The sequence below is a fragment of the Bos grunniens genome, chromosome 15 (genome assembly GCF_055505025.1).
Source record: "Bos grunniens cultivar Pamir isolate PY7600 chromosome 15, Bosgru_T2T1.0, whole genome shotgun sequence".
In the NCBI taxonomy this organism is placed as follows: domain Eukaryota; kingdom Metazoa; phylum Chordata; class Mammalia; order Artiodactyla; family Bovidae; genus Bos; species Bos grunniens.
This window is the reverse complement of record NC_141179.1, coordinates 7,137,718-7,151,994: the sequence shown is the minus strand read 5'-3', so window position 1 is coordinate 7,151,994 and position 14,277 is coordinate 7,137,718. Positions and strand designations below refer to the sequence as shown.

The 14,277-nt window shown below is 38.9% G+C and overlaps 1 protein-coding gene across 7 annotated transcripts in view; it reads left to right on the top strand.

The window, feature by feature from the left end:
* CFAP300 (cilia and flagella associated protein 300) overlaps positions 1-3,179 on the top strand; it is a 29,296-nt gene extending 26,117 nt beyond the window's left edge. For 4 of the 7 annotated variants that reach the window (XM_086338898.1, XM_086338899.1, XM_086338894.1 and 1 more), the window contains 2 exons: positions 1,383-1,449; positions 2,510-3,179. In XM_086338898.1, the coding sequence (XP_086195024.1) occupies positions 1,383-1,449; positions 2,510-2,638 (196 nt within the window). In that variant the 3' untranslated portion in view covers positions 2,639-3,179. The remainder of the gene's footprint in view (positions 1-1,382; positions 1,450-2,509) is intronic. The other 3 variants (XM_086338896.1, XM_086338897.1, XM_086338893.1) reach the window with 1 other exon arrangement.
* The last annotated feature ends 11,098 nt before the right edge of the window (positions 3,180-14,277 follow it).

Genomic DNA, 14,277 nt, shown 5'->3' with positions numbered 1-14,277 from the left:
CTATGATAAGCAAGAAGTTTTAAATGTAGTCTCCAACTGTCAAGCAGTGTATCTTAGGCATTAGAAATGAAAGGAAAAAAAAAAAGAAGAAAAAAAAAAAAAGAAATGAAAGAAGATGACCTCAACTCATGTTACAGAAATAGATAGAAATCAATATAATTGCATGATTCCTGGGTTTAAATCTTAGTGAAATGTTTTTGAGATGAAAACTCCCTAAGAATCTTGAACCCTAAACCCTGAAATGGTCCGTGTGGGCCACCTCCAACAGGTACCCAAGCTCAAACACACATGTACGTGCATACCCTCCCCCAGAGTCCCCCTTCTTCCTGCTCGTCTCTCTTTGCCCCCATTTTTTTTACATACATAGTGAAGGGAAAGCAGTAATCTCACCTGACAAAGTGAAGAGGGTTCCCTTCCTTTAAATTTAAACTACACACATAACACATGAACAATACCTTTGATGCATATGAATTTATAGCGTAAGTATAGATAAACAGGTGAAATGTAGAGAAAGAAAACTGGACTCCTTATCACCTACATTCTATTTCCAGAAATGCCACTTTTAGTTGGAATGTCTTAAATATATCATTTAACTTCTCTAGTTCTATTGTCTATTAAATGGGCAGAATGATGCCTACCTCACTGAGTTGTGTGATCTTTATGTGAAGTAAAGTATAAAAAGGTTTTTTGCAGATTGTAAAGCATTATAAATTTAATGTGTATTTATTTATATATATTTTAAGTCATTTATTTCCCCAATCCTCAGTTTGCTTCCGCACTATGTGTTACTAAAGATTATCTTTTGTGGGGAGAATAAGTGAAAGAGCTAGGAGAGAAAGTGGTTTTAATTTAGCAATACATGATTTAACAAATAGTTTTCATAGATATTATTCCACCTAATTCTCATATAATCCTAAAAGGAACCGTATCATGAGTTCACATATGAGGAAACTAATGTTCAGAAAGGTTAATCTTGCTTAAAGTAGAATAACAAATTGGTGACAGAACTGGAATTTATGTTCAGGCTATTTAAGTCTTTAGTATGCTTTTATCTACCCCTTTAAGCTGTTTACCATTAAGTCTAACTTTAACCTATTCTTGTTTGTCAGTAATTCTCTCTGGCCTGAGACTGCTTTTATCATCTGAGTCTCAAACTGACCTCAAACCCTCTAACTGAAAAATTCCATTTTCTGCAATTTCAATTCAGTCAACCTTGCTGAAACCACAGATGCCGTCCTTTTCAAACTACTTAATTAGATATTTTATATTTCCATGTTATATGTGAACGAGGACACCCAAGTACTAAAAGAGATCAGTATCTTAAATGTATTATGCTAGTGTTTGCTGAATTTTAAAATGTTCCCTTTTCCCCCCTATTTTAGTGTTCGGAAGAATCCTCAAACCAAGAAAATACAAATTACCTCTTCTATTTTTAAAGTTACAGCATATGTAAGTGTTGAGGGGGAAATTTGCAGCCAATCAATTTAATTACTTGTTATTAAAAGGATTGTTGTAACTGGAGTTAGCAACTAGGAGAGACATGGTTAATAGAACATATCCGTGTATACACTTCCTTGGTGGCTAAGGCAGTAAAGAATAAGCCTGCAATGCAGGAGACCCAGGTTCAGTCCCTGGAGTGGGAAGATCTCTTAGAGAAGGGAATGGCTACCTACTCCAGTATTCTTGCCAGGAGAATTCCATGGGCAGAGGAGCTTGGTGGGCTACAGTCCACGGGGTCTTCCAAAGAGCTGGACGTGACTGAACAACTTAACACTTTTATTTTTTTACTTCATACATGTATGCACAGAACATAGTTAACATAAACTTAATAGTTTTCTCTTAAAAGTTGATGAGCTATGCTGTATTTGGAGAACGGGATGAACTTTTCCCCCCAGCTTTTCTGTTATCCATGCCTAATAATAGTTACTTCTTTTAGAGCTAAATCTGTAGCTCAGATGAGGTAGAACACAGTTCCTTAAACTTGTCAAACCATAATTTATAGGACAAATAAGTAAGAATGGCATAAATGTTTTTGTATCACAGAATCTGATACTTGAATTTTAGCATTGCACAAAATATTATTATACATATGAAGCAGTTTGTAACTATTCAATCACTGAATAATTATTTTTAAAATTCCTACTGTGTATCAGCTACTGTGCTGGGCTAGGGTCCAGGGTTAAACAAAAGAAACATAGTCCCAGCCCAAATAGTATGTACAGACTATGTTCTAACAAAAGCAAAGATAGAAGAAAAATACAAAACTATTTTTTCTATATTAGCACTTTTTTAAAAGATAGAGTTTCCTCTGGATTATAAATTCCTTAAGGTCAAGTATGCATGTGTGCATAGTATATATGTGTTGTTGGCATAGTAGACTGTGCTGTCCAACTTATTGTTAAAGATTTGATATGTGCTTCATGATATTTTAATAGAAAATACATAATACCTAAATGTATTGATTATTATTTAAATGTAGCTGTATATTTAAAAAGTTTATCTTTTTCAGGATTCTGTTGGTGTGTGCTACCCTTCAACAAAGAGTCATGAACAGACATTTTCTTACTTTATTGTGGATCCTATCAAGCGTCATGTTCATGTTTTATACCACTGTTACGGCATGGGGGAAGTGTCTTAATATTTTTTCAGGTTATCTATACTTACTGTTTTTGCTTTACCAATTTTTTATTTTAACACTGATTTACAGATAAACATTTACCCTGCAAGTTAATTCAAGTAAAATGTAAAAACCTGTGCAGAGCAGAAGAAAACAAATACCAAGATGCCTTTCTTTAAATTTTTGTAGAATACCAACACAGGAACGAGATTTTATCTCTATTGTAATCTACACCAATACAGTTATGGAATTTTTACAGAAAGTCACAAAGAACTAAAAATCTTGTTCATATTTGTTGCATTAAGTTTCAAGTGAGTCTTCAGTATTCCATGTATTTTATTTTAGAAGCCAATTAATTCTGGATTGAAATTGTGGGAGAAAACTAAACATGTCTAACCATGAATCATTAAAGTGAATCGTTAGCTTTTAAAATTTAAGTTTCATTTAATTATGTTTCTTCATCGCATGAAGATTTGTTTCTGGAACTGTGAAAAGCATAACAATTCCTGTGTTTCATTTGTCCCACTTAAATTCTCAATAAATAAAAATGTTCTGAGCATAATTGAAAACTCTTTTATTATGTAATAAAATTGGAGCTGCCCCACCACTAATCCAAGAGCTATATAAACAAAGAGAGTTGCCCTCATGGTATTATTAAGTTGGCAGATGATTAAAGTACAGGGTGTCTAGTACTGTCCCCTCATTGAAAGTAAAAGTCTCTCAGTCATGCCCAACTCTTTGTGACCCCATAGACTATATAAAGTCCATGGAATTCTCCAGGCCAGACTACAGGAGTGGATACCCTTTCCCTTCTCCAGGGGATCTTCCCAACTCAGGGATTGAACCTAGGTATCCCACATTGCAGGCAGATTCTTTACCAGCTGAGACACCAGGGAAACCCAAGATTAATGGAGTGGGTAGCCTATCTTTTCTCCAGCAGATCTTCCTGACCCAGGAATTGAACCAGAGTGTCCTGCGTTGCAGGCTGATTCTTTACCAACTAGAGCTATTAGGGAAGCCCCTCATTACCATCATACAATGAATATATAACTTTGATATTTTTAACGATTGACATGTACCCCAAAGATGATGATGGAGAGCCTGCAAGAAGTGCTGAAACCTTGAGGAAGAGCCATTTGGAATATGTGTTTCTGAGTTGCAGGGATCAGGATAATAGTCTTGGATTTGAACCTGTGGTTGTACCTGGAAGGCAGCTGGCAATTTAGGTATATAGTTCAGGAAAGAGAGTCAGTTTTACTTCTAATACTTGGCACAATGCTTTGGTATGTTAAATGTTTATTGAATATTTTCCAGATATGGTCTTAATATCCATAGACTTTTGTAAAAAAAAATCATAAAAAAACATAAAATCAAGAACTAAAATGTCCATTTGCCACTGACTTTGCTGCCTATCATACAGACCCCTACAACCCAGGGACCCTCTCTTAATATTTCTGAGTACCAGTTCTGTACAAGGCATGTGCTCTTTACTTTGGGGAAACACACTTGCTGTAAACCTAGTAGAGAACATAACCTGTAAGAGTGTGTCTGTGCACAGTGATTGTACACGAATTCAGAGATGAGTGATCCCTGTGAACTAGACCTAGGAAGGGTCTCCTCTGGTTTCTACAGAGGAACTTGTGGGCTGTCAGCAACTACGAGAAACAGTGCAGTTGGTGGAGAAGTGTGATGTGGCGGGGCACTCTCAGCCTGGCCCTGGGGGCACATTCAGAGGCAGAAGACAGGAATGCACTGTTGAGAAAAGATGATGCAAATTCTCTGTATTGAGAGGTGTAATAGCCCAGTAATAAAGAATTTGGGCTGGCAGTCAGATTGCCTGGATTCTTAATTCTGCCATTACCTGCTATGTGACTTTGAGCTAGTTACAATCTTTCTGTGCCTTAGTTGTCTTATCTGTGAAACAGGGAAAATAGTAGGACTCCTTCATTGGTTATTGTGGAAATTATATAAATTAATATATATTGGGCTTAGAATGGTACCAAGAACATAGTTTAAGTGTTCATGCATTTTGGCTCTTTTCATTCTCCATGGAGGAAATTAAAAAAACTAGGAGCTAAATTGTCTGCATAATGTAAAATACTATCTTCCTTAAGGTCAGAATTGCTTTTCTACAGATTATACCGTTACTAATTTGGCCCCCCTACCCCGGGGCCACTAGAGAATGTAGAGGACTTAAAATCGTACTCCAGGTATTTCTTTGGCAGCATTTTGCATACTTAGAATTATTTTCCCAATTATTTGTAGTAATTTATTTACTATCTGTCTTGAAAACAGGAACTGTGTCTATCTGGTTCATCCCCAATGTGTAGCACACTGCCTGGTACTTAATTGACACTCAATATCTGTTTCCTGATTGAGTCCACTTGCTGGAGAGAAGCTGGCTTTTGAAGTGTGACTGCAGGTGTGGGGTGAGGGGGGTGAAGGGTGGGCGAGTAAGGACCAGGAGTATCAATAATGCAGTATTTCCTCTCGCTTTTCCTAAGCCTTTTGTAAGATTTTGCAAACTACTATAATTTGGATTTAGCTGTACTGTGTGGGATTAGATATGCAGCCTGGGAACATGCTGGGGACAAAATTGTCCCTGGAGAACAGTAACAGTCTGTGAAAGCCAGCTTTGAAAGAGTCAACTGTGATCAGCTGAGGGTGGAGGATTTTTCTGGGGTGAAAAAAAACAACCATAGTGGCAAGCAACAACAGAATGATTTTCCAGAATTTGAGAGCATTCTTCAGAAATTCTGAAAGTAACTTAAAGAGAGAAGGCTCACAGAATTATAATTTGGATGTTCAAAAAAGGGCCCTAGCCTGAATAACAGAGAACTTGCGACTCTTAAGACCCATGAGCAAGCAAATAAATAAAGAGACATAGAAAAACAAGGTGATTTGAAGAGGACGTAAGTACACCTGGACTAATGGACTGAGGAGTTCTGTCCGGGAGTTCTGGGTAATAACACAGGGAAGACAAGGGAATGGGGTCCTGGTCACTGAAGGCTATGGGTACAAAGCTAAGAAATTTAAATCTTTTAAGTAGGTGATGTAGAGAAGTCATGAAGACCTTTGAGCAGGGTAGTAGGATTATGAAAGTGGTACTCTGGAAAGATTAGTCCGTCGGTTATAAATTGGCATGAAGAAAGTTCAAGGTCCAAAGGTTAAACAGAAGATTATAATAGTTGTTGAAACACAAAATTGAGTGATCGGAGTTAATAACAATTGAGACCTTTCTGGGTATCATAAAGTACATGACAATAGAGTGCTCATTAGGAAAAATTAACCATGGGCCCTAAAACTTAGCCCCTGAGTGAATTATGAAGGGTTGGGTACTTGAAGCACTAAGAACTGGGAAGTGGGAACTGTGTCAGGAAGCTATGGTCAGAGAGGGGAAATCGCTCATTCTGCCTGCCCTGGCCCATGCTCAACCAACTTTGCTCCTTACAACTTTAAAAACCTAGGTCTGAAGTTTCTGAAAACTGACTGAAGGCTTTACAGTCATCCAGTTAATCAGCAAATGTTTGTTAAGAACTAATATTCTTCATTCTTTCACAAATATTTATTGATTACTTACTATGCGCTGGGTGGGCCCTTCTAGGTACTACAGATACAGCGATAAGTAAAAAAGACAAAAATGTCTATACTGGGGAGTTTACATTCTAGAACCCATAACATTTGTGAGGAGCAATGAGAGAAATACCCAGTTACTCTCAAAAGGCTTAAAGTTTTGTTGGAGAAATGACACACTCATAATTTTTATTATTTTCAATCTGTATGAAATGGTAATTATTATTTTAATTGTTCTGACTTTTTTATGAGGTGGAACATTGAGTTTTGTATATTTCCTTGATAATATATATTCATTCTGGTGGGCAACTCCATGGTTGGACAACTGCTCTCTACTTCGCTAGTTAAAAAAAAAAAAAAGACAGAATACATGAAAGGAAAGAATTAAAGACAGAGAAGTATGTGTCTTTTAGAGTAAAAGCTGCATTCAGTTCAGTTCAGTCGCTCAGTCATGTCCGACTCTTTGCGACCCCATGAATCGCAGCACGCCAGGCCTCCCTGTCCATCACCAACTCCCGGAGTTCGCTGAGACTCATGTGCATCGAGTCAGTGATGCCATCCAGCCATCTCATCCTCTGTCATCCCCTTCTCCTCCTGCCCCCAATCCCTCCCAGCATCAGAGTCTTTTCCAATGAGTCAACTCTTCGCATGAGGTGGCCAAAGTACTGGAGTTTCAGCTTTAGCATCATTCCTTCCAAAGAAATCCCAGGGCTGATCTCCTTCAGAAGGGACTGGTTGGATCTCCTTGCAGTCCAAGGGACTATCAAGAGTCTTCTCCAACACCACAGTTCAAAAGCATCAATTCTTCGGCGCTCAGCCTTCTTCACAGTCCAACTCTCACATCCATACATGACTACTGGAAAAACCATAGCCTTGACTAGACAGACTGTTGTTGCCAAAGTATTGCCAAAGTAATGTCTCTGCTTTTGAATATGCTGTCTAGGTTGGTCATAACTTTCCTTCCAAGGAGTAAGCATCTTTTAATTTCATGGCTGCAGTCACCATCTGCAGTGATTTTGGAGCCCCCCCAAAAATAAAGTCTGACACTGTTTCCACTGTTTCCCCATCTATTTCCCATGAAGGGATGGGACCAGAAGCCATGATCTTCGTTTTCTAAATGTTGAGCTTTAAGCCAACTTTTTCACTCTCCAGTTTCACTTTCATCAAGAGGCTTTTGAGTTCCTCTTCACTTTCTGCCATAAGGGTGGTGTCATCTGCATATCTGAGGTTATTGATATTTCTCCCAGCAATCTTGATGCCAGCTTGTGTTTCTTCCAGTCCAGTGTTTCTCATGATGTACTCTGCATACAAGTTAAATAAGCAGGGTGACAATATACAGCCTTGACGTACTCTTTTTCCTATTTGGAACGAGTTTGTTGTTCCATGTCCAGTTCTAACTGTTGCTTCCTGACCTGCATACAGATTTCTCAAGAGGCAGGTCAGGTGGTCTGGTATTCCCATCTCTTTCAGAATTTTCCACTGTTTATTGTGATCCACACAGTCAAAGGCTTTGGCATAGTCAAGAAAGCAGAAATAGATGTTTTTCTGGAACTCTCTTGCTTTTTCTATGATCCAGCAGATGTTGGCAATTTGATCTCTGGTTCCTTTGCCTTTTCTAAAATCAGCTTGAACATCAGGAAGTTCATGGTTCACATATTGCTGAAGCCTGGCTTAGAGAATTTTGAGCATTACTTTACTAGCATGTGAGATGAGTGCAATTGTGCGGTAGTTTGAGCATTCTTTGGCATTGCCTTTCTTTGGGATTGGAATGAAAACTGACCCTTTCCAGTCCTGTGGCCACTGCTGAGTTTTCCAAATTTGTTGGCATATTGAGTGTAGCACTTTCACAGCATCATCTTTCAGGATTTGAAATAGCTCAACTGGAATTCCATCACCTCCACTAGTTTTGTTCGTAGTGATGCTTTCTAAGGCCCAATTGACTTCACATTCCAGGATGTCTCTATGTCAGTGATCACACCTTTGTGATTATCTAGGTCATGAAGATATTTTTTGTACAGTTCTTCTGTGTATTCTTGCCATCTCTTTTTAATATCTTCTGCTTCTGTTAGGTCCATACCATTTCTGTCCTTTATCGAGCCCATCTTTGCATGAAATGTTCCCTTGGTATCTCTAATTTTCTTGAAGAGCTCTCTAGTCTTTCCCATTCTGTTATTTTCCTCTATTTCTTTGCATTGATCACTGAGGAAGGCTTTCTTACCTCTTCTTGCTGTTCTTTGGAACTCTGCATTCAGATGCTTATATCTTTCCTCTTCTCCTTTGCTTTTCGCTTCTCTTCTTTTCACAGCTATTTGTAAGGCCTCCCCAGACAGCCATTTTGCTTTTTTGCATTTCTTTTCCATGGGGATGGTCTTGATCCCTGTCTAGTACGTGGATGCAATCTCAAAAACGACAGAATGATCTCTGTTCATTTGCAAGGCAAACCATTCAATCCAAGTCTATGCCCCAACCAGTAATGCTGAAGAAGCTGAAGTTGAACAGGTCTATGAAGACCTATAAGACCTTTTAGAACTAACACCCAAAAAAGATGTCCTTTTCATTATAGGGGACTGGAATGCAAAAGTAGGAAGTCAAGAAACACCTAGAGTAACAGGCAAACTTGGCCTTGGAATATGGAATGAAGCAGGGCAAAGACTAATAGAGTTTTGCCAAGAAAATGCACTGGTCATAGCAAACACCCTCTTCCAACAACACAAGAGAAGACTCTACACATGGACATCACAAGATGGTCAACACTGAAATCAGATTGATTATATTCTTTGCAGCAGAAGATGGAGAAGCCCTATACAGTCAACAAAAACAAGACCAGGAGCTGACTGTGGCTCAGATCATGAACTCCTTATTACCAAATTCAGACTTATATTGAAGAAAGTAGGGAAAACCACTAGACCATTCAGGTATGACCTAAATCAAATCCCTTATGATTATACAGTGGAAGTGACAAATAGATTTAAGGGCCTAGATCTGATAGATAGAGTGCCTGATGAACTATGGAATGAGGTTTGTGACATTGTACAGGAGGCAGGGATCAAGAAGCTGGTATACCCGATATCCTCTAATGTAAGTCTTTAAGTCAGGAGACTTGGCACACATGTTAAAGTGGATTGGGATAGGCAGGCTGAACTGGATTTCAGTAAGGTTGAAACTTGTGTGCTTAGTTGCTCAGTCATGTCTGACTCTTTGTGGCCCCCTGTATTGTAACCCGCCAGGCTCCTCTGTCCATGGGATTTTCTAGGCAAGAATACTGGAGTGGGTTGCTATGCCCTCCTCCAGGGCATCTTCCCAACCCAGGTCTCCTGCACTGCAGGCAGATTCCTTGCCATCTGAGCCACCAGGGAAGACCAAGGTGGTCTTGGTCTTATCAATGACAAGGAAACTTATCATTCCTGTTTATTTATTAATTTTTTTTAGAAAGAAAAAACTAAGTTACTGAGCTATAACAAATAGAATGTGTAAGTTATTTTTCTTATCTTTTTTGTTCCTAGAAATATGTGTGAAAGTAGTAGTAAAATAGAAACCACCTATGACAATATAAATTAACTTTCATTCAACCAAATTTTTTATCAGGTATTACCTTTTATCCTCAACACATTGTAAAATACAATGCTTATTTTGCTTAAAACTACTTACTTCCTCCATATAAAGCAACTGCTTACTTCCTACATATAAAATATAAAACTTATCACTGAAGTTCTAAGGGAGTCTAGAGAGATCAGAGTCAAGGATGATTCATAATGAAAGGACTCCTTGAGAAGGGAATTGAGGGACATTTTAAAAGAAAGGACAGTTATGGATTACCTTGGGGGGAAAGATTTCTAGGCAGAGAAAATGTTTCAGGCTATGGTATAGAGGTAGAAAGAACATGTAGGATTATGAACTTCCTTGAATAGAGCAGTTGGGCTATAAAGAAAACTGAGCGCCAAAGAATTGATGCTTTTGAACTGTAGTGTTGGAGTAGATTCTTGAGAGTCCTTTGGACTGCAAAGAGATCCAACCAGTCAGTCCTAAAGGAGATCAGTCCTGAATATTCATTGGAAGGACTGATGCTGAAGATGAAGCTCCAATATTTTGGCCACTTGATGAGAAATGGCTGGATGGCATCACTGACTCGATGGACATGAGTTTGAGTAAACTCCTGGAGTTGGTGATAGACAGGAGAGCATAGCATGCTGCAGTCCATGGGGTCGCAAAGAGTTGGATATGACTGAGCACCTGAACTGAACTGAATAGAGCAGTAGATATGCTTAGAAAACTAGATCATTCATCTAATGTCCACTGAGTGCCAGGCACAATGCTAACCCTGGGAACACAGTGGTAAACGAAACCCAAAAATCATAGCTTCCAAAACACTACAATCTAGTGACAAAAAATACTATAAAATACATAAAGTAATTATAAAGTATGAGTTTTCTAGGAAATAAGTCAATGATACTCTCAGAATGTTCTCAGGAAAAATACAGCATATGTGAAGGCCCTGGGAGGGACATGAGTTTAGTGTGTTCTAGGAATTGACAGAAGTCATTGTGAACAGATCATAACAGACAAGAGTGACATGAGTTGAAACTGGGAAAGAGAAAGATCACTCATGTTTCACCAATAAAATGAGTTTGAAATTTAATGGTAGTGCAGTGGGAAACTGCTATAAGTTTTGAAGCAAGGGAATGATGTACATTTTCAAAAGATCAAAGGGTCACCATGGCTGTTAAGTTGTAAATGGCTTTGAGAAGACATGGAGAAACTATTACCATAGTCCAATGTGAAATGAAGACAGTTTGGGCTAGGATGGTTTTGTTAGAATAAGAATGATAGAAAGTTACTGGCTGAATTGTGTGCCCTCCCCAAAGCCCCTACGTTGATGTCCTCATACTCAGTACCTCAGAATATGACTGTATTTGGAGATAAGGGCTTTAAAGAGATAGTTAAGATAAAATGGGGGAAAAGTATGAAAAGGCTCTCTACTGTCACTCTGCTTATTTAACTTATATGCAAGGTACATCATGTGAAATACCGAGCTAGATGAATCACAAGCTGGAATCAAGGTTACCAGGAGAAGTATTAACAACCTCAGATATGCAGATGATACCACTTTTAATGGCAGAAAGTGAAGAGGAACTAAAGATCCTCTTGATGAGGGTGAAAGCAGAGAGTGAAAAAGCTGACTTGAAACTCAACATTCAAAGAACTAAGATCATGGCATCTGGTCCCATCACTTCATGGCAAATAGAAGAGAAAAAAGTGGAAGCAGTGACAGATTTTATTTTCTAAGGCTCCAAAATCACTGTAGATGGTGACTGCAGCCATATAATTAAAAGATGCTTGCTCCTTGGAAGAAAAGCTATGACAAACCTAGACAGCATATTAAAAAGCAGAGACATCACCTTGCCACCAAAGTGATGGTTTGTCATAGTCAAAGCTATGGTTTTTCCAGTCATCATGTACAGATGTGAGAGTCAGAGCATAAATAAGGCTGAGTGCTGAAAAATTGATGCTTTCAAATTGTGGTACTGGAGAAGACTCTTTGCGAGTCCCTAAAACTATGTGGAGATCCAACCAGTCCATCCTAAAGGAAATCATCCCGAATATTCATTGGAAGGACTGATGCTGAAGCTGAAACTCCAATACTTTGGCCACATGATGCAAAGAGCTGACTCAATGGAAAAGACCCTGATGCTGGGAAAGACTGAAGGCAGGAGGAGAAGGGGATGACAGGATGAGATGGTTAGATAGCAACACTGACTCAATGGACCTGAATTTGAGACAACTCCAAGAGACAGTGGAGGACAGGGTAGCTTGGCATGGTGCCAAGCATGGGGTTGCAAAGAATGGGACACGACTTAGTGACTGAACAACAAAAAGTAAAATGGGGTCACATTAATGGGCCCATTGACTCATTGGAAAAGACCCTGATGCTGGGAGGGATTGGGGGCAGGAGGAGAAGAGGACGACAGAGGATGAGATGGCTGGATGGCATCACCAACTCGATGGACGTGAGTTTGAGTGAACTCTGGGAGTTGGTGATGGACAGGGAGGCCTGCTGTGCTGCAATTCATGGGGTCGCAAAGAGTCGGACACGACTGAGCAACTGAACTGAACTGAATCCTATATGAGTAGCATCCTTATAAGAAGAGGAGATTAGGACACAGACACCAAGCGAAGACTCTGTGAAGACTCTGGAAGAGGACAGCCATCTATAAGCCAAGGAGAGAAACCTGAGAAGAAACCAACCCTGATCACACCTTGATGTTGGACTTCTAGTCTCCAGAACTGTGGGAAAGTAAATTGCTGTTGTTTAAACCATACAGTCTGGGATACTTGTTATGGAAGCCCTAGCAAACTAATACATGGAGGGAAGTGGATATATTCCAGATGTTTTTCTGGACACAGAACCAAACCAACATTACTTTCTGATGGACTGAACTGGGAGTTGGGAAGTGGGAAGTGGACAAGTCGAGGTGACTCTCAAGTTCCTGGTTTTTGAAGTCTATTTAAAATATTTAACAAGAAGCAATCTTGTGAAATAAAAGGGCAACAGTTAATTGAAGCCCTTGAAATCGGGGGAGAAAAATGGAAATAAATGGGGTAATGTGTGGAGAAGTTTTTATATTGCAAATGCAAGTCGTTGACTGTATCATATTTGTTAGTTTATGTACACACTGAATCTACTACAGTTTTGAATAGAAGATCAAGGGTGAAAATGGTACTTGAGGGAAATGGATTTTGAACTATAGAAAATTGATTGAAGGGGGAAAGGCCAGATGGAGCCTAGGAGACCAGCCAGGAGTGGGCTGCAAGAACTGAGGTGTGAACTGAGAAGTGTCTGATAGGTCAGGGAAAATCAAAGGACTGAATACACTTCAGTAAACATTTGGTGCTTTCAGTGAATACACATTTGCATACATATGCAATGGACCCTTGAACAACACAGGTTTCAACAGCTCACACCCAGCTATCATTCACTGAATACACACCATGGTACCATACGATCTGATTGGGTTGAATCCTCAAATGTAAAATCAAGGGAGAAGTGTAATTTTATCTGCGGAGTTTTGGACTGTGGAGAGGGTTGGAGCCCCAGCCCACACACTGTACAAGAGTCAGCTATAGACATTAAATAGCTGGAGGCCACTAGGGAGATGTAACTAAACCTCCTACTATTGTTTTAAATAGGCAGCAAGCCCACCTAACGTAATTTTCATCAAAGCTTTTTGGGGTCAGGATCCGTGCCTTCCACACTGCTTTCTATAAAACTTAATAAATGTTGTAGATAAGTAATCTATTTTGCCTTTTTTTAAAGGTGGTATTATTATTTTAAAATAAATATGGTGAGATACCTCTGGACCAGGAACTGGATGCTCTGGTTCTGTCACACAAAAGCTGTATGGGCAAGTCATTTACCCAGTGCTATCCAATAGAACTTTCTGGTGTAAGGGGAGTGTTCTATATCTCTTCTTAATACTGGAGCTGCTAACCACATGCATAGCTACTGAGCACTTAAAACGTGGCTAGTGTGATTAAGGGAACTGAATTTTCTATTTAATATGCGATTAGTGGCTACCATATTGGACAGTGCAGAATAACTTCTCAAGACCTTAAGTTCTTCTTGTGTAAAAAGTGGGAGCTGAGCTAAGTGATCTCCTTTGCCTTTTAGTTCTAAAATGCTGTCATTCTAATTCAGCATAAAAATGCATGTTCATATAAGAGTTCAATTTTTGACTTCCTAAAACTGTATTTCCAAATAATAAATTATACACTTTTACATATAGAAAGTATGTAAATAATGACCTTCACCAACTTAAATGTGTATAAATGATGTTTTGGACACTATATAGCATATATTGTGACTTAATAGCTGGAGAAAATAAGGGGTACTTGGAGAAGAGTCAGAGGACTGCAAGAGGAGAATTAAAGAGTTGAGAAACAAGACATTGAATAAAGGTTAAGAAACTGGGATCATTTAGGAAAAAAAAGACTGATGGGAGACAATATATTCAAGTATTTATGAAGGGTTATGAGAGATGGTATCCAGATATTCTCCATTATTGTTGTTGTTGTTCAGTTGATAAGTCATG